General features: G+C 34.3%; 1 protein-coding gene across 1 annotated transcript in view; it reads right to left on the bottom strand.

Annotated features, from left to right (window-relative positions):
- ECHDC1 (ethylmalonyl-CoA decarboxylase 1) overlaps window positions 1-24,676 on the bottom strand; it is a 46,552-nt gene extending 21,876 nt beyond the window's left edge. The window contains exons 1-4 of the mRNA XM_032862490.1: window positions 24,453-24,676; window positions 21,360-21,502; window positions 14,638-14,690; window positions 13,228-13,308 (exon numbers count right to left, since the gene is read on the bottom strand). Coding sequence (XP_032718381.1) covers window positions 13,228-13,308; window positions 14,638-14,690; window positions 21,360-21,502; window positions 24,453-24,672 — 497 coding nt within the window. The 5' untranslated portion in view covers window positions 24,673-24,676. The remainder of the gene's footprint in view (window positions 1-13,227; window positions 13,309-14,637; window positions 14,691-21,359; window positions 21,503-24,452) is intronic.
- Between the last annotated feature and the right edge of the window lie 544 nt (window positions 24,677-25,220).

Below are 25,220 nucleotides of genomic sequence, written 5' to 3' on the forward strand. Positions count from 1 at the left end.
AATTACTACTGTTTTCCAAAAAGTAAATAAAAGTTAAAAAAAATAAAAGTAGTTTACAAAGGTAACTTAGAATAACAAAATTACCAATTTCATTCTGTGAAACGTGACAACTATATTCTCTATGCCAAGCCTGTATGTTGTAGGCAGAATGCCCCCACAAAGATGTCCACGCCCTAATCCCTGGAACATGTGTATCACGTGTACTTCACATAAGAAGAGACTTTGCAGATGTAATAAAGATTTACGTACATTAAAATAGGGAGGTTATCTGAGTGAGCCCAACTTATCCACATGAGCTCTTAAAAGAAGAGAACTTTCTCCAACTGGAGTTACAGAGATGCAGCAGAAAGGTAAATGAGGAAAAACTCAACCCACCATTGCTGTAGGGGGCCACATGGAAAACATGACAAGGCAGGCAGATATCCCCTAGGAGCAAAGACTGGTTCCCAGCTGACAGAAAGCAAGGAAAACAGGGACCTCAGGCTTATAAATGCATAGCATTGAAATCTGCCAGTTGTAATCAGGATGAGCCTGGAAGTGGTTTTCCCTGAATCTCCAAGGCCCAGTTCAGCCGACATACTGATTTTGGCCTTTTGTGAGCAGGGTTAGAGAGACCAGTTGAGCCCAGCTGGACTTCAGATCTATACATTTGTGAGATAAACTGATGTTTTAAGCCACTACATTTGTGGCAATCTGTTATGGCTGCAATAGAAAATTTATACTCAAATAGGTATTTTTTTAATTTATATTTCATTCTTAAGATTTTAATTAGTCAAGATAGGTTAAAAAATTAGAAGCAAATTATTTTATCACAGTTCTAGCTTTTTATTTCCTCACATCAATTTTATCTCTAAAAGGAAAACATAATGTTTGGATGACTAGATTCTGAGCACTGAGGAATGCCAATTTTGAATTCATAAGTTAGTGTTTTGCTTTTAAAAATGTTTTTATTTTTTATATTTTTTAAGATTTTATTTATTCATTTGACAGAGAGAGAGAGATCACAGGTAGGCAGAGAGGCAGGCAGAAAGAGAGGGGGAAGCAGGCTCCCTACTGAGCAGAGAGCCAGACTCGGGGCGGGATCCCAGGACCCTGAGATCATGACTGGAGAGGAAAGCAGAGGCTTAACCCACTGAGCCACCCAGGTGCCCCTTAAAAATGTTCTTAAAATGCCATTTTCTCCAAGAATGTTTTATATGAAAATTAGGACTCAACCGAATGCAATTTAATATAAGGGTCTATATATGCCAACTAGACCTGGGTGTTTCTGAACTATTCTGAAATATTAATTCATTATGTGTATGATCAGCTGGTGGATACAGGGTTTGGGGACAGGAAGAATGCTACAGGAGCTCATTTCTTTGGAATATTCATATTCAGTGTATCTCTCATCTTCTGAAATAGTTTTCCCATGGGTAATGGAAGAGCAGCAGAAATGAAAATCCTAGTTGAGTAAATTCCAGCCAATTCTCCAGTGTAAGAAAGTTAAACAAGCTAAAAAAGGGACAACATATATCCTTAAGGGAGAAACTTATCTTTTTAGTGGAATGCTATGAAAGCTTTTGGTGTTCTTTTAGAATAAGCAGATATTTTTAGAATAATTAAAGCAATTCGTCACGGAAGATAACTGACAAGGTACTGATAAACTTGGGGGAAAAAATCACCTAGAGTAACTTGTATTGACTTATCCCTTCCTTGTAACTGTGGCTAGTGAGGTAGTTCAGTATGCAGTCCTCCCTATCAGCCTCTAAGTTTGAAGAACTTATGTTTTGGGTAGGTAGGTTAAAAAGGGCTGAACAGCCAAAGACAGTGCTTTTCAAACTTCTTTTGGGAAGGATCAGTTCCTACCATTTGTTTTTCAACTTGTGAACTGTGAATCAAGAATTTTATAAAATACAGTAAAACTATATTACTATAAAAATGAAACAAAATCCCAAGACATAAAAGTTCTTGAATGTCAGTGTCTAGTACATATAGCTGCTAAACATATGTTTAATGAGTGATTCAACTAAATGTAATTTAATATGAGAGCCTATATATACCAAGTAGTTGCTCCACAAATGAACATGTCTTCATTGGGAAGGTGAGTGTATCTGGTATATTACTAGATCTGATGAGAGCAAGCACAGTCAGATATCTCACAACCAATAACGAACATATTTTATGAGACCCTAGGATACATGACACTCCTTTCACTTGGAGAATGAAATAGCAAGCAAGGAAAATTAGCAGTACTAAAAGACTAAGTAGTCTCTGATTATTTTTCCTGTGATTTTGCCTTTTGTCCTAAACCCTAACTACCCAAACACAGATCAGGAACAACTATGAAGGATAATGCAAAAGTCTAATTAAATGCTTACAGATGAACACAGGGCTCTACATTAAAGATATCCAGAGGATATCTATAAAGTTTAATTTGCACTTACTTTTACGTAGAGGATTTTTAAGTGTAATAATGCACATTCACATATAGCTTAGAATATTCCTTAAATATATTAAATTATATATTTATGTAATATTTACAATATATTCATAAGTATATATTTATATTATATACAAGTACCTGTATTTCAGGTTTAAGTGAGAAAAGTATTTAATCCTTTCACACATAGGACATTCTAAATTTAGTCTCACGTTGTCCATAAAGGAAGACCACTTCCTCTTCACAGAATCGAATGCAGTATCCCAATGCAATCTGCACTGATGACAGCAGAGGGCACTGTCATATGAAATGACCATTTTTCACTGTATGTAAGATTCCTCCTCAATTAAGAACTACTAGTTTTCAAAGAGGTTAGGATCTTTAAAAATTGTCTTATACACTAATACTACTTTAATATACATATTTATGTGAATACAAAGTGATATATTTCAATTGATAAATTGGAACCTGAGTCATAAATTATAAAAACGAAGAAAAATAATTTAATACTTTGAATGAATAAACTTAGTGGATCTCTCCTCTATTTCTATTATTATATGATGCCATTTATATAGAATTCAAAAAAAAATAAACATATCAGTTACAGGATAATTTCCTTTCTTAGGAAATAAAGTAAGTAAGAACTACTTTCATTAGGAAAAAAATTAATTCTCATAAAATTTAGGGTAATGGTTTCCCCTAGATGGAAATGAGAGGGCTGTTACTTAGAAGGGGTTTATAGGCGACTTCAGGAATGCTGACAATACTCCCATTCTTGACCTATATCATGGTAGCAGGTTCCCATTTTGTAACAGGTCACTAAACTCAACATTTATGCTTTATATATACAAACACCAAATATTTTAAGGCCTTACCAAAACCACTTCAGTAGTCAGAAAAATATACAAAAAAGGTAATCATAAAATAAATAGTAGAGAGGCGCCTGGGTGGCTCAGTGGGTTAAAGCCTCTGCCTTCGGCTCAAGTCATGATTCCAGGGTCCTGGGATTGAGTCCCGCAACAGGCTCTCTGCTCAGCAGGGAGCCTGCTTCCTCTCTTTCTGCCTGCCTCTCTGTCTACTTGTGATCTCTGTCAAATAAATAAATAAAATCTTTAAAAAAAAAAATAGTATACATGTAGAAAAACCTACTTGGCGAAAACAGGGGTTCTAAACCAGGGCCCATGAATGAGATTTCATGCAAAGTTTCCTAAGACAGGGTTCATAGCTTTCACTACATTCTCAAAAAACTAGAAGAACAATGTGCAATGTGAAAATATCATCTGGATATAATACAGGTCCAGCTATCTTATAAGTAACTGAGTTCCAAATGACAAAGAATAAAACATACCTAACATAGAAGACTTTCTGGTTAAGGAAATCATTATCTTCATTCATGAAGTTAAAAATTCTGATGTGCTTAATGCATAATAATTTGTGAATATGTGGAAGCAAAATGTATGACAACAATAGCATAAGGACAGAAGGAAATAAGGAATATACTGTAGTGTTCTTGTATTTTATGAAAAATAGCATAGTATTATTTAAAGGTGGGCTGTGATAAGTTTAAAATGCATCATATTAACTCTAAACCAACCAGTAAAAAAAAAAATCTATAGATATATGCATATGTGTTTGTGTATGTATATAAAATGAGAAAATATTTTTCAGTATTTTAGAAATATTTATTTTTCTATATATGCCAGATACTACAATTCCAGAAATTTGTATATTTTGCTTTTCTGTTTCATTTTTCTAGAAATATATTCTTATTTTATATATATGTACATACACACACACATATATGTGTGTATAGTATATATACACACAAACATATATTTATATATAGGCATACCTCATTTTATTATGCTTTGCTTTATTGCACTTTGCAGATACTGTGATTTTAAAAATTGAAGCTTGAGAGCAAACCTGCCATCCAGCAAGCCTATCAGCTCTGTTTTTCTGATAGGTCTGCTGCCTTCATCTCTCCGTGTTGCATTTTGATAATTCTTATAATATTTCAAACTTTTTCATCATTATTATATTTGTTATGGTAATCTGTGATCAGTGATTTGTGATGTTACTATTGTAACTGTTTTGAGGTACCATGAACCATGCCCCTATTAAGACCACAAACTTAACTGATAAATGTTGTGTGATCTGACTGATCCACCCACTGGTCATTCCCCATCTCTCTCCTCCTCTTGGGCCTCCCTGTTCTTTAACAGAAAAACTGAAATTAGGCTAATTAACAGTCCTGAAATGGCCTCAAAGTGTTCAAGTGAAAGGAAGAGTCTCATGTCTCATTTTAAACCAAAAGCTAGAAATGATTAAGCTTACTAAGAAAAGCATGTCAAAAGCTGAGGTAAGATGAAGGCTAGGCTTCTTATACCAGTTAGCCAACTTGTGAATGCAAAGGAAAATTTCTTAAAGGAAATTAAAAGTGCTACTCCACTGAAAACACAAATGTTAAGAGAGCAAAGCAGCCTTATTGTTGATACAAAGTTTCAGTGGTCACGATAGAGATCAAACCAATATAACATTCCCTTAAATCTAAGCCTAATCCAAAGCAAGGGTCTAACTCTCTTCAACTCTAGGACAGCTGAGAGAGGGGAGGAAGCTGCAGAAGAGGAGTCTAAAAAAGCTAGCAGCGACTGGTTCATGAGGTTTAAGGAAAGAAGTGATCTTTATAGCATAAAAGTGCAAGATGAAGCATTAAGCACGGAGGTAGAAGCTATAGCAAGTTAGAAGATCTAGCTAAGATAATTAATGAAGGTGGCTACACTAAACACATTTTCAATGTAGATGAAATAGCCTTCTACTGGAAGAAGATGCCATGTAGGACTTTCATAGGTAGAGAGCTTCAAGGCTTCAAAGGACAGGCTGACTGACTTGTTAGAGGCTAATGTAGCTGGTGACTCTAAGTTGAAGCCAATGTTCATTTACCATTCCAAAAATCTTAGAGGCCTTAAGAATTATGCTAAATCTACGAAATGTACTCTGTCTATACTCTGCAAATGAAGCAACAAAGCCTTACTGATGGCACATCTGTTTATGACACAATTTAATGAATATTTCAAAACCCACTGTTGAAATCTACTACTCTGAAAAAAAGATTCCTCTCAAAATATTACTGCTCACTGGTAAATGGAGCTGGTCACCCAATAGCTCGGACAAAGATGTATGGGATTAATGTTGTCTTCAAACCTACTAACACAATATCCATCTACAGCCTATGGATCAAGATATTATTTTGATTTTCAAGTCTTATTATTAAAGAAATACCAAAGTCTAGAGCTGCCATAAATAGTGATGCCTCTGATAGGTCATGACAAAGTAAATTGAAAACCTGGAAAGCATTCTCCACTCTAGATGCCATAAAGAACATTCATGATCCATGGGAAGAGGTCAAAATGTCAACATCAACAGGAGTTTGGAAAAAGCTGATTCTAACCCTCATGGATGACTTTGGAGAGGTTCAAGATTCCAGTGGAGAAAGTAACTGCAAATGTGGTGGGATTAGCAAGAGAACTAGAATTGGAAGTGGAGCCTAAAGATACGACGGAATTGCTGCAATCTCATGTTCAATGATGAACAGATGAGGAGTTGCTTCTTATGGATGAGCAAAGAAAATGGTTTCTGAGGGGTGTCTGGGTAGCTCAATTGGTTAAGTATCTGCCTTCAGCTCAGGTCATGATCCAGGGTCCAGGGATTGAGCCCTGTGTTGGGCTCCTGGCTAGCAGGGGTCTGTTTCTCCTCTGCCTCTCCCCTCCAGGTTGTCCTCTTTCTCTCTCTCAAATAATTGAAGAAAATCTTAAAAAGAAAAAAAAAAAAAAAGGAAAAGAGAATGTTTTTTGTGATGGAAACTACCCTTTGTGAAGAGGCTGTAAAGATAGCTGAAATAACAACAAAGGACTCAGAGTATCACACAAACTTAGTTGATAAAGCAGTGGCAGGGTTGGAGAGGACTGACTCCAACTTTGAAAGAAGTTCTACTGTAGGTAAAATCATCTATCAAACAGCCTTGCATGCCAAAGAGAAATAATTCATAAAAAGAAGAGTGAAGTGATGTGCCAAACTTGATTGTAGTCTTATTTTAAGAAACTGCCACAGCCACAGAAAAAGCATTGCTTTTTCCATTAATTTAAAATATATTTGAAATAAGTAACTTAAAGTACACGTAACAGTACTCAAATATCTCACAATAAATGTCAAGAGTTGCCTAAGATATCTGTCCTTTACCAGTCCCATCTTCAGCCTGATTACTGCTATGGTGTCCTTTGGTTCTATAAGTACAACAAAACTGATTTGAGTATTGACTAGAGTCATATGCATGTGATTTTTTCTACAATTTGTGAGGAAAAATGATTTTTTCAAGGAGTAAAGTGATTATTGGAGCTACTGAATACACTCCCAGAATTATTATGGCTAGAATTCAGGATGTCCCATTTTACAGGAAAACATTTTCAGGGGAATAGACCAGATTCAAATGAAGTAAGTTCATAAATGCAGTTGGCCTTTTAGGTTTAATTTCTTCCTTGGCTTTTGAATATACTTTTAATATTAATTTACAATTTATATAATAAATTGTATTTATATATACTTTAGATTTAATATACTTTTAAATTCATACAAAAACCCAGTTTTCACTGAATGAAATAGTCTTGTATTGGCAGAAGTGATCTATATCCCTTAAATATGAAGATTAGTGATCTAAAGAGGATCACAGCATTTTGTTTTGACTGGGCAGCAGATGACTCCACTCAGAAGCGGGCATCAAAGAGAACTGTTTCCAAGGTGTTAAGCCTGTCTCATGCCTTCTCTTATCTTCTAGAAAAGCCTACTGACTTACAGTTTTACACTCAATGCATTTTGATTATTTATTAAATGAATCCTGGTTTCCTGACTGGTCAGAAAACATTAAACTCATGAAGGCCTGATGCTTGTTAAAATTAAAGTACAAAAAGGAACACCCAGATTATTTTATTTTGTGTGGTATTTTATTAAATCACATTTAAAACTGTTGTACCATAACTCTAACTTTGAAAATGTGTAACTAACATTTTATCCTGTTCTAGTAATTCAAATTTCTTTATAGCTCAAGGGAACAATCTTGACAAAGAAAATTAAAATTTCAGTACAAATTATTGACCAATATAATATCTCCAGAGATAAAATTATATCCTTCTACATATATTGAGGGAGAGTTATATATTAAAAACATGAGACAGATGCTTATTTTATCTTTGACTATTACCATAAAAGTTACAAAAAACATACTAAGTAGTAAGCTTTTCTGAAAGAAAGGAATGTGAAAGGATGATTTTAGAATACTTTTAGTCATTAAATATTACTTAAAAATAAAATAAAAGCATAAACAAATCTCAACTAAAATCCCTGAGTACTCAAACAACTAAAGCAGTATCAGAGATATAGGTCTGAGTGCAAATTTGAGATTCAGCCTTTGACTACCTTTTTAAAGCTTTCTTATGTGCTAAAGCAATAGTTTTGAGTAACTAAAGATACATTAATTCCATTTTAGCTGCAAGAGCATTTTATATTTGTTTTGATTACAAAATTATTGTATGTCATCTTGGCTCTGGCGCTCTGATATGCTGCCCTTTTTTTAATGTACTGGGATGAATTTCAATAATCTGTTTAATTCTCACTTTCACGCACATACCAGAGGAAAAGCATTTAAATGATTCTCCATTTTTACCTTCAATTTTATAAGTCTGTTCATTTTTTAACACATACGACACAATATATTGTACCATCTAAATTAAGATATTTTTTTCCAAGCATCAAATTCTAATAATCAATAATCAGCTCTTCTTCCTTATTCCTTAAATACCTCAAGAATACATTAACATATATGTGTGCATATAGTTATACATTATAAATGTATTTATACACATAAGTATATGTATATATAAATGTATACCTGCATATGCATATGAAATGAAAATCAGGATTTAAAATACTACATAAACTCAGTTGATAAAGCTGTGGCAGAGTCTGAGAGGACTGACTCCAATTTTGAAAAAAGTTCTGTGGGTAAAATGCTATCAAACTACAGATATAGTGAAGAGAAGGGGCACCTGCATCCCAGTGTTCACAGCAGTAATGTCCACAATAGCTAAACTGTGGAAGGAATCGAGATGCCCTTCAACAGATGATTGGATAAAGAAGATATGATATATATATATATATATATATATATATACACACACACACACACACACACACACACAATGGAATATTACTCAGCCATCAGAAAGAATGAATACCTACCATTCACATCAACATGGATGGAACTGGAGGAAATTATGCTAAGTGAAATAAGTCAAGCAGAGAAAGACAATTATCATATGGTTTCACCCATATGTGGAACATAAGGAATAGCACAGAAGACCATAGGGGAAGGGAGTGAAAACTGAAGGTGGGAATATTAGAGAGGGACACAAACCATGAGACTATGGACTTGGGGAAACAAACTGTGGGTCTAACAGAGGAGGGAGATGGGGGGGTAGCCAGGTGATAGGTTTAAGGAGGGCTTGTTTTGTGATGAGAACTGGGTGTTATACACAACTAATGAATCATTGAACACTACATCAAAAACTAATGATGTACGATATGGTGACTAACTGAAAACTAACCAACTAACTAAATAAATAAATAAACGGCACTGTTTCCTCAAAAAAAAAAAAAAAGGCTATCAAATAGCATCGCATACTACAGAGAAATTGTTCATGAAAGAAAAAGTCCATCAGTGAAGTGAGCTTCACTGTTGTCTTATTTTAAGAAACTGCCACAGCCACCCCAACCTTCAGCCAATCACCACCCTATTCATTCGTCCAATATCAACACTGAGGCAAAACCCTCCACCAGTGAAAAGATCACAACTCACTTAAGTTCAGATGATGGTTAGCCATTTTTTACCAATAAAGTACTTTTTAATTAAGGTATGTACATTGTTTTTTCAGACATAATGCTATTGCACACAACAGACTACAAAATAATGTAAATATAACTTTTACATGTACTGGGAAATGAAAAATTCATTTGACTAGCTTTACTGCAATATTTGTTTTATTGTGATAGATGGAACCAAACCTGTAGTATCTCTAAGGTGTGCCTGTATATAGTAATATATGTAATAAATACATAAAAATATGTTAATATATATAACAAATTCACACTACTATTTAAATATTTGTTTATATATAAATGTGTTACTAGAAAAAAAATACATTTTTACATATAACACAAACAGGTATAGTCAATATTAGAGATAAAATGAGATCATAAAAAATAATCTAGAAAGAGGCAGGAAGAAAAAGTAAGAAAGAATAAACAATAGATGGGACAAATAGAAAACAAAGACTAAGATGATAGGTTTAAACCCTATTATATCAATAATGAAGAATATAAATGGTATAAGCACTCCAATTAAAAGGCAGAGATTATGAGACTGGAAAAAAAAGCAACACCCAAATATGTACTGTCTACTAACTAGAATTACCTTTAAAAAATACAGCATAGGTTAAAATGAAAGGACAGAAAAAGATATACCACACAAATATTAATCATAAGAAAGCTGGATGACTATATAAACAATAGATTCCTGATTAGATCCTGGATTAGAAAAAAGACATTAGTATGACAACTGAAAAAATTCCAATAAGGTCTTTCAATTAGTTAAAAGTTCTGTAACAATATTAATTTCTTGATTTGATAATTATACTATGGTTATGTATGATATTAACATTTGGGGAAACGAGTGAAAGGTATATAGGAATTATTTGTGTAAATTCTACAAGTTTTTCATAATTCCATAATTAATACAAATGGAAAAGCTAAAAATGTTTTTTAAAAAAACTCTGCTCTTCAAAAGACACAAAATAAAAAGGCTGAATGTTCACAATACTTATATTTGACAAAAAAATGTTACATATTTGACTTACATAAAAGGACTTTATCCATAATATATAAAAATATGTAATATGCATAGAAAGGCATACCACTGAGCAACAAAATGAACAAACCGCTGATATATGGAATAACACATATGAATCTTGAAAACAAATTGTAGTATATCTACACAAAAAAAACTTCTCAACATTAAAAAGGAATGAGGTAGTGATGCATGGTACAACACTGACGCATCTCAAAATAATTACACTGAATGAAAGAAGCCAGACATACACACACAAGTATATACTGAATGAATCTATTTATAAAAGAAAAAGCTAAAAATAAACCAAAAAACCAAATTAAATTTTTTTTTTCTTTTTTATTTGACAGAGAGAGAGAGAGAGATCACAAATAGGCAGAGAGGCAGAGAGAAAGGGAAGCAGGCTTCCTGCTGAGCAAAGAGCCCAATGTGGAGCTTGATCCCAGGACTCTGGGATCACGACCTGAGCCAAAGGCAGAGGCTTTAACTCACTGAGCCACCCAGGCACGCCACCCCCTGCCAAATCTTATTTAGAGTGAAAAAGTGATCAGTGTTTGCCTTGGATTAAGGTGGGAATTGCTTGGGCAACAGTATATGCAAACATGTGGAGTTGATAAAAATGTTCTCTATCTTGACTGTGGAGGTGGCTACACAGTACAGAATGTAAATTATACTATGATAAAAGTGATTTAAGACTTGTTAAAATGAAGGCTAGAAGAGAGAAGTCTTTGATTAAGTAATATATACCTTTAAGCATTCTTAATTATAGGTTTTTCTCTTTCTTTTTTATGGGTATCTTTTATATCACCATGACTATTTTCATAGCATTTTAGTACAATGCATAGATTACAAGATTTAGTTTATATACTTTGATAATCTGAACTTTGAAAAACATGAAAGTTTGTGATTCAAAGAAACAGAGCTGAAAGGAAATGAAGATGCTGAATTAATCAGCTATTTTTCCTCTAGTCTACTGCCCTATATGCCAGAAAGGAATGGCTTTTTCTTTAGTATCTGAAAGGGAGAGTCAGAATTTTAAACACTGAAAGTCCCCTCTTAATGTATGCTCCAACATTCTCCTTCCAGGCTCAAGTGTATGATGAACAGGAAAAAAGGAGTGAGGCCAGGATTAGCCTTAAGGTTGAAAATCATCTCTAGTGAAAGGAGAATTAATAAGTTTAAAACTATAGCAGGTCACCTGCATGGCTGAGTTGGTTAAACACCCATCTCTTGATTTTGGCTCAGGTCATGATCTCAGGGTTCTGGGATCAAGCCTCGCTTTGTGTAGCCTGCTTGAGATCCTCTCTCTCCCTCTCCATCTGCCTCTCCCCCCCAAATTGTGTGCTCTCCCTCTCTCTAAAAAATAAAATAAAAATAAGTTTAAAACTATGCCAAAATATTACCACACTGGCATTTCTGTAAAAGTGTAAGAGTAGTAAGGTAATCTTAAGACTCTAATCAATATCGTGTGTGCATCAGTGTGTACCCTGGTTAAGTGTTATGCTAAGTATCCACATATCCATTAGATCATTTATATTTATAAACATTTAGCAGAGATTATTTCTATTTTATAAAGAAACTAAGACTTAGTTATTTAAAGTCAAATACAATCGGGAGGGAGACAAACCATAAAAGACTCAATCTCACAAAACAAACTGAGGGTTGCTGGGGGATGGGAGGGTAGGGATAGGGTGGCTGGGTTATGGACATTGGGGAGGGTATGTGCTATGGTGAGTGCTGTGAAGTGTGTAAGCCTGATGATTCACAGACCTGTACCCCGGGGGCAAATAACACATTGTATATTAATAAAAACAATAAAAATAAAAAAAATAAATAAAGTCAAATACAGTTGACCCATGAACAGTATGGGGTTTAGGGGCACTTAGCATCCATGAAGTAGAAAATCTGCACAGAACTTTTGGCTTCCCAAAACTTAACTATTAACAGCTTACAGTCAACCAAAAGCCTTACTGATAACATAAACAGCGAATTAACACATATTTTGTATGTTACATGTATTATGTACTGTATTCTTACAATAAAGTAAGTCAGAGAGGGAAAGAAATGTTATTAAGAAAAACATAAGGAAGAGAGGCTCCTGGGTGGCTCAGTTGGTTAAGCATCCGACTCTTGATTTTGGCTCAGGTCATGATCTCAGGGTCCTGGGATCAAGCCCTGCTTCAGGCTCTGCACTTAGTGTAGAGTCTGCTTGGGATGCTCTCTCTCCCTCTCCCTCTGCCCCCACCCTTGGTCATTCTCTCCTTCTCTCTCTAAAATAAATAAAATCTTAAAAAAAAAAAAAGAAAGAAAGAAACCATAAGGAAGAGAAAATACATTTATAATACTCTTCTGTATTCACCTGGAGGGGAAGGGGTGGGAGAATGGGGGAGGATGGGGTAACTGGGTGATGGACACTGGGGAGGGAATGTGTTGTAATGAGCACTAGATATTATATAAGACTGATGCATCACAGACCTGTACCTCTGAAACAAATAATATATGTCAATTAACTGAATTTAAATTAAAAAAAAAATTGATAAGAAAATATTCACTAACTGTTCATCCTGTTTAAGAATATAATTAATGGGGCTCAGTGGGTTAAAGCCTCTGCCTTCGGCTCAGGTCATGATCTCAGGGTCCTGGGATCAAGCCCCACATCGGGCTCTCTGCTCATCAGGGAGCCTGTTTCCCCCTCTCTCTCTGCCTGCCTCTCTGCCTACTTGCGATCTGTCAAATAAATAAAATCTTTAAAAAAAAAAAAAGAATATAATTAATATTTATATTCGAGCAAAAAATAAGTTTGAGCATGTTGATTATATTTGTGGAAGGAGTAAAGCGATTTTCACCTTACCTGAAATCACATGCTGTAGTAACTTCTGCTCCTCCACCCAATGCCCAACCTTGAATCAGCGCAACACTTATTAAAGGGAGTCTGTTTATTGAAGGAAAAAAGGAAAAAATGGATGTTAATATTTTTCCTGTCAATATTAACTTACAAATATTACTCCAAAAAAACTTGGGATGCAGTAGAAACAGAATTATTAACTGTGTTCATAATAACAAACATACCGCAAAGGACAGTGGAACCCTGACTGTGTGTATCGTGAGGAACAAAACAGTGTAATTCTTAAGATATAATAATTCATACTAAATGCTATGTAAGTTTATCAAACTGCCTCCCTGAATCATTATTTTTAAACTATTAACTATATTTTTATATATGAATATACATAAAATATATAAAGTATATATTATAAGTACTATATGAAATATATACCTTACATATATTTTTATATATTACAAACTGCATTTTTTAACTACATATTGTAACTTTCTCCTAAATAAATGAATGTTTTCTATGTAATATACAGCTCCTATAACTCCTCAGGCACTGGCAATCAAGAATAATTCAATGTGATCTTATCTTACTCCATTTTCATTGATGTCACGTTAGATGGCAAAATTAAGGCTATATCCAAAGGGAGGAAATGTGGTAGAGAAGACTGAGCTCCAAAACTGTGTTATTATAAAGATTCCTACCAAACGCTTTTTTTATTACCTATTGAAATGATCGATAAACTAAGACTATATAAAGGAATGGGTCTGTGGTAAAAATAAATCTTTTCACCTTTCCTGTCTGCAAAGACCCACTTTGGAGGAGTGTGTGAGTATTACAAGGTAAATCCATATGCTTTGAAAGTATGGAATATTTTGTAGGTTCTAACTAAATGCAAAGCTGCACACCTAAAGTAATGGAAAATATATTAACACATTCTGCTTCCAAATAAAAGGGATCAAAAAACTTTAAGATTTATATAAGAAAAAGTCAAGTTTAATAGGGAAAGGAAGGTGAAGAGGAACTAAAGCAATGAAGAAAAGTATTTTAGAATAATGTTTTGATTCCATTACTCTTTCTAATCTCTCACATATGAAGAGCACCAAAAATAGAGTGATGGCCATCTAGACAACTAGTAAGTATGCTAAATAATATGGAATCTTAGTTTTTATAACTTTATAAGCTCTTTAGGAAAAGTGCTATGTCAAAATTTTTTTTATCTCTCCCTTCTCTTATCTTTTAAATACCTATGCATACTTCACTAATATTTAATTAAATGACTATTCTAGATAGCACAAATAAATAGTTCATCATTAAAATAAATATAATTTGAAAAGCAGGTATTTTTTAACTGGTGTAAAAGAGAACAATGAAGAGCTCTTTTTGTTTTTTTAGATTTCATATTTTAAAAAGAAGATACATTACCTCATCAATCTTGTTAAGGTGTTCTGCATGAACATACATAAGGCCAGTCCATCCTTTAAAAAAGAATAAGCATAAACACAAAGTATAATACAAGTATATTATATAAGAAATTTTTCAATTTTTTTCAGGATTTAGAAAGTAGTGAAGCCAAAAATAGACACAACTTTTTTTTAAATGAGGTTTTCACTTAAAACTCTTTGATGCTGTCAGAAATGCAAATGATGCAGTATTAGATTTTGTTGCCCTCTTAGGACCCCTTGAGCTCAGCTCTACATGAGGTTATTAGCAAAGACTTTTGCATGTGAGTCAGATCACATACAGCAGAAGAGTGTGAAGTTCTACTCAGGGTAAGTGGGAGAAGAGACATAAGATGTACCCATTTATTATCCCAAATTCTGATTCCCTAAGAATATAAAAATATGAAAAACAAATTTCTTAAAAGTACAGTTGACCCTTGAACAACACAGGTTTCAATGGCATGGACCTACTTACATATGGACTTTTTATAGTACAGGACTATGAATGTGGTGAATGTGTGAATGTGTATTTTCTTCCTTATGATTTTCTTAATAACTTTTTTTCCTGTAGCTTACTTTATTGTAAGAATATAGTATATAATATATATAACATACAAAATATGTGTTAATCAACTATTTATGTTATTGGTAAGGCTTCCACTCAACAGTAAACTATGAGAAGTTAAGTTATTGGGTAGTCAAAAGTTATATGTAGATTTTCAACTGTACAGGGTGAGGGGCCCTAACCCCTGCATTGTCCAAGGGTCAACTGTAGTCTAAACTTACTGCCTCTTCTTTGGTAACTCACATATGTTCTTCAACCTAGTGTAATCTAGTCTTCAGCCTTCCCTCAAAAGACTCCCCTCAAAGGTTTCAAATAATCTTCTATTTGTTAAATGCCTTTTCCTTATCCTTATCCTCCTGTCTCTATAACATGGGTATCTTGCTTTGAACAGTTTCTGTATTTTGAAAGCCTCTTATAGTTTCTAGCAATACTTTCCACTCTGATTATCTTCCTATTTCTTGGATTGTTCCTATCCAGTTTTCTTCTTTGCCTCTTCTTTTTTAGATAAATAAGTAATTTAATACCTGTAAATTCATGTATTCCCCAAAATCCAATCCATGATTCTCTTTCTCTTCTTTACCTACAAATTCTTCCTTGGAAGTCTCATCCATCCCCATTGCTTCAACTCTTGTTTCATGCAGACTCCCAAAACCTCCTAGAAATCTCACATTCTGCCAAGACTTCAAATTCAGCATGGCAAAATCAAATGGGAGTGGAAAGAGCTGAGTTTGGATCCTAGAGCTACTGCTTAATAATAACATGAACTGGAGCAAGTCTTAATTGAACTGAGTTTCCTCATCTAAAAGGAAGGAGTGACAAATAAAAAATACTTGTTCTATTTGACTTAAATGATGGTTGGAAAGATGAAAATGTACCTAGATACTCTGTAAATGATCACATAAATGTAAGTGAGTTCTGAGTTTATTTAAAAAAAAGAAAAAAAGGATCTTCTGGTCAATAAGGCTCAGAATTTTAGTATTTTCTTTGATTCTTCCATTTTATAGTTCACTTCCAATTATTTACCAAGTCTTTCGAAGTATTTCCAAAATAAATCCCTTCTTTTTCTATTTGCACTGCTGCTACCCTAGCTTAGACTTATGTTACTCCTACTTAACAGCCTACAACAGCCTTGTTTCCTAACTAGGAATGCATTTCCTAACTATACTGCATCAAAGTATATTATATTATACAAGGTATTTTAAGAAATGCTTAACAAACTGAGAAGAGTGCCAAATAGAAGAAATTCATTTCAGTTGGGCCAGGGTAGTTGGGAAAGCTTTATAGAGGGGAAGGGAAGATGGCATTTGCTAGGTCTACACAATAAGCCTCTAGAAGTTGACAAAATGCCTTCTTTATCCTCAGAAGCTAAAGCAATTTTTTGCATATATTTGCTTTTGAAGCTAAATGAATCAGATGAATTTTAGATGGAAAACTATGTTATTCTAGAAAACAAATGTACTCAATGAAAGGTAAAAAACCAACATAAATATAAACTTCCTAACTGAAAGCCTTTATCACAAAGGTCATTCTATATTATAAATTGAAAAGAAAATTAACACAAGCACAAAGAGCTAGAAGGTTTAAAACTAGACTGATTTATAGTCTATTAAAATCTACAGAGTAGAGGGGCGCCTCAGTGGCTTAGGTGGACATCTGCCTTCAGCTTGGGTAATGATCCTGGGGTTCTGGGATCGAGCCCCGCATCAGGCTCCCTGCTCATCAAGGAGGAGTTTCTCCCTCTCCCTCTGCTTGTGCTCTCTCTCTCTGTCAAATAAATAAATAAAATCTTAAAAAAAAATAAATCTATGCAATAGGGGTGCCTGGGTGGCTCGGTCAGTTGAACATCCAACTTGTGTGATTTTGGCTCAGGTCATGATCTCAGGGTGTTGAGATAGAGCCTTGCAGCAGGCTCCGAGCTCAGCAAAGTATCCACTTAAGATTCTCTCTCCTCTTATGGGGAGTGAAATAAGTCAAGCAGAGAAAGTCAATTATGATATGGCTTCACTTACTTGTGGAGATAAGGAATAACATGGAGGACATTAGGAGAAGGAAAGGAAAAGTGAATTGGGATAAATCAGAGGGAGAGACAAACCACGAGAGACTGTGGACTCTGAGAAAAAAACTGAGGTTTTTAGAAGGGAGGGGGGTGGAGGTGACGGGTGAACCTGGTGGTGGATATTAAGGAGGGCACTTATCGCATGGAGCACTAGTGTGGTGCATAAACAATAAATCTTGGAACACTGGAAAAATTTAAAAAATAAAAATTAAAAAAAAAAAAAGGTTCTCTCTATCCTCTCCCTCTACCTCGCCTCCTGCTCATGCTCGTTCTCTTTCTCTAAAATAAATAAATAAAATCTTTTAAAAAAATCTGTACAAGAAAGCCTGTTAAATTATCTCAATAAATTAATTTTAATAGGCTTACTTTCTATTATACTAGATTTAGAGTACTTAAAATTCTGGCAGAAGCACCTAGAATTGGTAGAAATGAAAGTGAAGCAGGTATTAGACTGTATCCTCTTATAATTCTTATCCAAGGGTGCCTGGGTGGCTCAGTTTGTTAAGCGTCTGCCTTCAGCTCAGGTCATGATCCCAGGGTCCTGGGATGAGTCCCGCATCAGGCGCCCTGCTCAGCAGGGAACCTACTTCTGTCTCTGCTTGTGCTCACTCTCCCTGACAAATAAAATCCTCAAAAAAAGAGAGAAAGGAAAAAAAAATCTCATTCAAAAGATAAGTTACACTAAAAATGTTTACAAGCAGTACAGAACAATTTGTTAACAATACAGACTCTAGAGCTAAAATGCCTAGGTTGAATCTGGGCTCTATTACTTACTAGCTAGTTTGGCTTTGAGCATGATGCCTAACGACTCTGTGCTTTAGTCTCCTCACCTATAATAATAGTACCTATCCCATTAGGGTAGTTAGTAGTGATTAAATAAATCTGACACATAAAGAACTTAGTGTCTGATATACAGTAATAGAACAAGAAGTGTTATCTAGCACTAATATTATCTATTATCTGTCTATCATAAATATTATCCAGCACTAATATTATCAATAATGCTATTATTAATATCAGTAATTGCACTGACAATCAGACAATGAATATGCTTTGGTTTTAAATGTTTCATAAAGTAGAGATTACACTGTACTAGCAGACATGACCTAGGAAGAAAAAAGATCAGATTTGTCCCCCAAAGCTACTGGGCCAAAAATGGTTAAATGCTCGGGCCCTTTCCTGGGCTGTAGGAAGAAAATAAGCCAATGAGAGATAAAACCCAGCTTATGATAGAATAAGTTGAAAAAAGGAAGCAATGAAAAGCTAGATCTGCTCTGATGAAAGAAGGCTGGGAGCTGGAAAGTAACAAAAAAAGGTTTTAAGAACTGCTGCAGACAGTGATATTTTCATCCAGCTAAATGATACCCTGAGACCCAAACCTACTCCTCCAGCTCTTATTTGTATGACAAAGATGGTAAGCACAATGCTCAGCCCAAGTTGTCAAAAGGAACTACTAACATTTTATTTACTCTGAGCCAGATTTATCCTGAGTGGAAAAATGCTCAGCCTATAAAAGTATCTTACTTGTCTTAGAACCATAAATTAGCCTTTCTCTTTTTTCCCTAAGTGCCTGTTGTATGGATTTATTAATTTCATCAAAATACATGGGAGGGTTTAGAGAAAATTAGAATAATTTGTCTATAAATTAATGAAGCTAAAATAAAACTGTACAACAGTAGTAGCAAAAGCAAAGAAGTCAGATGAGCACTTCATTTGAGGTCACTATAGAAATTTAAGCAACAGAGAAATAAGGGCCAACAGATTGGCAGAAAAGTAACTGAAAGGTCAGGGAGCCAAGGAAAAATACTACCTTTAAGCTCTAGATTAAGAATCTAAAGGTTTCTAAAACGCCAGACTTTTCCTTGAGGAATTATACCCATTCACTGCAGAATAAGTAGGTTTGTTTTCCCTTATCTTGAAGATTATAATTGGATTTTGATGATTTCTGATGATAGTCTACAAACATCTGTAGCATCAAATCCAACTCTTATAATTGGGTTAATGCATTAGATTTTTTTTTTCTACTTTATGCTTTTCTTTGTCCCATAACTTTCCAGGGCTAATGTGTGTATTATGCTAATCCATCTCCTTGCCTCAATGTTTCCAACCACGGATTAATTGCCTAATAGGGACAGCTGAAGCTCTTTTTTCTACTCATAAAACAAAAAATAACAAAATGAAACCAACTTAAGATACCAGCTACATTTTTTAAAAAGTAGACTGATAAATATAATAAAATGTTAATGGTTACTAACGCTATTATGAGTCTATCAGGGTTTCACTGTATTTACTTCTATTTATATTAGGTAATTTTCACTAATAAAATATTTTTTAAACTTTGAAAAAATACACTGGCAAAAGCATCAACATAATTATCTTTTTCAAAAAAATCCATTTAATAATCACGTTCAAATCTCTTATTATAATCAGAAGGGACTGTAATCCAATTACTAAAATCATCATCTATTCTAATTATCTCATCATCCTCAGAAAAGCAAATTCACCATATACCCAAATGCTAGTGATACATCTGCAATAACAAAGAGTAAGTGTATTAGATAAAGAAAAGCTTCACTTAGGGAAAGGATGCTCATAACTCAATGTTAAGAGTCTCAGAGTACCTCAGCTGTGTGGGGCAGATGCATTGATACATGCAGCTGCAACTCATACAGATGCGTGAAGCTCAAAAGTCCTGAGGCCATTTTAAATCTCAGTTTTACACATATTCATGGTTCTTTCACAGGCATATAGAAATCAGCATGATTCTACTTCTAGCTTTTACATGCATACAAAATAAAAATTCCTGGCCATATGATCTAAAGAGACAGAAACAGCCTTTTAACTAGAAGAAAGCAAAATAACCTTTCACTTTTTTAGGGTATTTTCCTACCTGACTTACATCAGACCCAAAATAATCTCATATAATAATCATATTATAACAGCAATAATATTATAATAATATCATTATATCTATCCAGTATCTTTTATGAACAAAGTAAGATACCTAGGAATTCAATCATTCCAGAGATGAAAAATTATAATCAAATAACTTGCAGGTCATATAGCTAATTCTGAGATGACCTTGGGGAAAAATCCATATAGTCAAATCTGCAGCTTAATGCTCTAATCATTTGAACACAGAGCAAATTTTAAGTCTAGTGGTGCTACAATGGATCATCTCCTGGATAATGTTTATTAAACTTACATCTTTGAAATAAAAATAAGAGCTAACTTTTTCAGACACTATCCTAGTATGCATTTTATATACATTATAGCATTGTGAATAGCTATAATCCTCACAATAGCTCTATGAAATACAGAATTCTCATTTCTAGATTAGGAAAATAAGACTTAGAAAGATTAAGTGATTTGCCCAATCACTTACCCAGAAGGCATTGAAACCAGAGTTCAAATCCAAGTCTATCAAAATTACCAAAAGAGAGCGCTTTCCTCACAATTTTATGTAAATACAGCTTATATACTATATAGGTCAGTATGACTTATGGAGTACCATTCAAACCTTATTACATACATACATCCCACACCTATAATTAAATGGCTATGAATACTTCTATTTTTTTCCTTTTTCTTCCCTTCTTTTTTTTGCCTTGGGTATATGAGTGGAAGTTCCTAGGTTCCTTGGAGGATAATGGACGACAACTAATAATGGAAGATAATTAGGATTCCTTTTCTTTCAGGATAATTCAGAAGCAAATGTTTTAACTGTTACCATTTGCTGAAGCCTACTATGTGCCAAAGCTTTGCTGGGTACTTTATATATGTACCTCATATAAAATTCCTCATCATGAGACGCTAAGGGTCTTCCACTTAAAAGAATTAAAACTCTTGCTGCTTTTAATGGGCTTTAGTGATTGCTCATCTTTTTGTCCCTCCTCTCCACCCACCCCCCCACTATTTCAAAGTATTTGCAACCTCATCTTTGAGAAGAAAACCAAAACCTCTGATTCTCGGAAAGCTCTTAAAGAGTAGCTATCATATTAACCATATGTAAAATATAAATATCTCAGTCACAGATATCTGATAAACATATGGAATCTAGTGCATAATTTATATAAATACTTGCCTCTGGAGTCGCTAATGCTTTCACAGCATTCAAATCAGATCCTGAGGAGAAAGTATTTCCTGCCCCACGGACAATGAGACCTTTCCCCTCTGTCCAATTTTCCAATTCAATCACTCTTTCCAGAAGTTGTAGCATCATAACACCTGCCAGAGAGATGAGGGGGAATCAAAGCACTTAAGATACTAGAAAAAGATAAATAATTTAGAAACTATCAGGAGTCAGATAGGACTCTTAGATCCTACATTTTACAAATATGAACTGAATGTCTCTCAAATGTCTGTTGTGGTGGTACCATGGGGTATACACCAAAGAGGTATCCTTGACAGTCCCTGCTTTCAAGTTTACAATATGTTAGTAACCTCTCTCTCTTTCTCACTGTCATAATTAAGAAATCACACAAATACATGGTTAGGCAGAAAATGAGAATACATCATACCTATCCTAGGAATAGGAAAATTGGAATGAATAAAGGGTATGGTGGTAAGAAAAAATTATTTCTTAGGTAAGAGCCAAATATAGACCTGACTTCACAGTAGTATACATTATCTTAGTTAACAAGCTCAACAAGGATTATAAAATAAACAAGCTCATAACAAGAGTGATGCCTATATTCCTAGCTCAGATATATAGTACTGCCCCAGAAGACTGAGATCTTAACAATCTATTGGGTATATGGTACATAAAACAAAGGTAAGATTCCTACTCTACTCAACTAAGAACTATTATAAAAGGATGTTAGGTCAGGAAAGGGACAGTACATATCATCTTGTTCCAGAGTTGACAAACTACGCTCTAACCCAAGGCATGCTATGAAAGTACATTACAGGCTGTTAATAAGATACCTACCAACAATCAATTCTATGATTTACAGATTAAAATTTTACCTTAGTATCATCCCAAAATTGTACTGGAGTTTCTTTATAATGGACAAATTTAAAATGGAAATAGCAGGGACTATAATTCTTATTACAATAATGTTAATGCTATCAATTCACAAGTAACTAATGCAGCTATCCTTTCTAATGGCTAATTATGACCTAATTAAAATAGTAGCCCTACCCAAGGATGTCCTGGATGTAATTAGAAATATAGTTCTTGCTCTCCAAAGATATATACAGTCTAGTAGCTCTTTACAAGAACAAACAAACAAACAAACAAAACAAAACAAAACCAAACCACCGCTCATTTAGGCTAAGAATAAATCTATATAAGTAAATATGGTTCTTCAATCATCCCTAATAGTTAAGCTTCTAAAAAAGTAATGTTGATTTTGAGTATGAGATATCTGTACCAGTACTTAATCTTGAACTCATCTTTTTAAACTTTGTAAACTAAGCATAAAAGTTGGAAGGAACCTTAATGGAGTACCTGGTTGGGTAATTTTCAAACCAGGGCCGTGGGGTTGCCGGCTCACTCATTTTCTCCCAGCTAACTCGATCAAACACCATTACCCAAATCAAAGCATCTCTGTTCATATTCGGTTTAAATACTAGCCATGAAATTAATATTTAGGTACATTTGAATACTATTTACTAATATAAATTATTTATATCTACTCAGTAAATTAAAACTATTATTCTAGTCTAATTTTTGAGAGCAGTCTTACCTTTCTAATTTTACTTATCCTAAGCTAATATTAAAATTGGGTTTTATTCTCTATAGCAGCTTAGATTTAGTGTTATTCTTTAGCAAAAGAAATATTTTATAATATACTGGATTAAATAAAGTATATTAAAATTAACTTCTCCTGTTTCCTTTTTTTATTTTACTTTTTAAAAATACAGCTACTAGAAATTTATTTTACATATGTAGGTCACATTTATGTTCACATTATACTTTTTTTTTTTAAGATTTTATTTATTTGACAGACAGAGATCACAAGTAGGCAGAGAGGCGTGCAGAGAAGAGAGGGGGCAAAGCAGACTCCCCACTGAACAGAGAGACCGATGTGGGGCTCAATCCCAGGACCTTGAGATCATGACCTGAGCCAAAGGCAGAGGCTTTAACCCACTGAGCCACCCAGGTGCCCCTGTGTTTGCATTATACTTCTATTGCATAACACTAATAGAGAGAAAGACATCTCTGAATTATGCTGAAAGGAAAGAAAAGTCATCTTGTGTTTTAAAGACCCACCACTAATAATTTACAAAGTTTACAGTCTATTGACTTTTGCCTATAGGTATGAAAATTTTTTATTGAGACATTTTTAAGCCCAGTATTTCAAATACTACAATATACAATTTACTCCGCATGATGATGAGTGCATAACTGAAAAACAGAAATTGTCAAAGTCATCCTAACTGGGTAGTCAGCAAGGTTTCTCATTAGCGCTTGCATAATATTATCAACCACCCATGAGGTACATCACTGACAAACAGAAACTGCCAAAATCATGTTGAAAAAAGTAGGAGCGCTAGACAGTCAGCAGTGTTACTTATTAGCTCTGTCGTAAGTTAGTAGTGTAATTCAAATTTGAACTTTGGTGATAATTTACAAAGTACCACATGTCCTGGACTTTTGGGTCCCTTAAATATGAAATTCATGAATGCCCAAGAATGCTACCTAGCAAATAGAAGGTATTTACCAGTATCTAAGTGTCAGGAATGAGGCAACACATCGGCAAGCACAGTGTTTTCACTGATTATTGGAATTACATGATTAAAATGACAGTCTTATTTCAAGTCACAGAAAAACATTTTAACTAAGTAATTTCTTTCTTCATTTATAGGTTTCTCTCTTCTGTTTTCAAAAATCTTTGAAAGCTCCTTCCCCTTGTCTCCCAGGGACATTAGCTAAACATGAACAAATGAAGTCATTACCTAGTCAGTAAAAGTCAATGGAAAAAATAATCAAGATTAATTTGAAAGTTTCCTTTCTATCAACATCCATATTGATGGATTTTTTTAAAAAGATTAAAATACAATTAGTAAAAATGTTCCTGGTTCAAGTGACAGTTTTGGGTATTGTGTGTGAGTATGCATATTGTAACAATATCACAACTTCGAAGAATTCTGTCACCAGAGTAGAGACAAAAATCATGTGATAGCAGCTTAGATTTAGTGTCATTCTTTAGTAAAACAAAGATCTCTATACCTGAGAAGGCATTCATTTTACTTGGATTATTCAGAGTAAGAATGCCAATGCCACTGTCTTCCTTCTGAAGGTCAACGGATCCACCAGGAAACTGCTGAAGTTTTTTTTTTAATTCTTCCTCATGGAACCCATGAGATGTATTATAAAGTGATATTCCCATTTGATGCAGTAATTTTTTCCTTACAGTCAAAGGTGATGCCTTCAAAAGATTTCCAGCCATTTCTGGAAAACAGAGAAAAATATGCAACAGTCAAAGTGAACACTTTTCTAATATTATATTTAATAGGTACTACTTCCCCAATTCTTTTTTTTTTTTAATTTTTATTTTTTATTAACATATAATATATTATTAGCCCCTGGGTACAGATCTGTGAACTGCCAGGTTTACACACTTCATAGTACTCACCAGAGCACATACCTTCCCCAACATTCATAACCCAACCACCCTCTCACTCTCCTCCCCCCAGCAACCCTCAGTTTGTTTTGTGGGCTTAAGATCTCTTATGGTTTTGCTCCCTCCCCATCCCATCTTGTTTAGTTTTTTCCTTCCCTACCCCCCAATTTGCCTCTCAAATTCCTCATATCAGGGAGATCATATGATAATTGTCTTTCTCTGATTGACTAACTTCACTCGGCATAATACCATCTATTTCCATCCACGTCATCGCAAATGGCAAGATTTCATTTCTTTTGATGGCTGCATAGTATTCCATTGTATATATATAACACATCTTCTTTATCTATTCATCTGTTGATGGACATCTAGGT

Source organism: Lontra canadensis, unplaced genomic scaffold, assembly GCF_010015895.1.
Source record: "Lontra canadensis isolate GAN:19392208 unplaced genomic scaffold, GSC_riverotter_1.0 scaffold23, whole genome shotgun sequence".
In the NCBI taxonomy this organism is placed as follows: Eukaryota; Metazoa; Chordata; class Mammalia; order Carnivora; family Mustelidae; genus Lontra; species Lontra canadensis.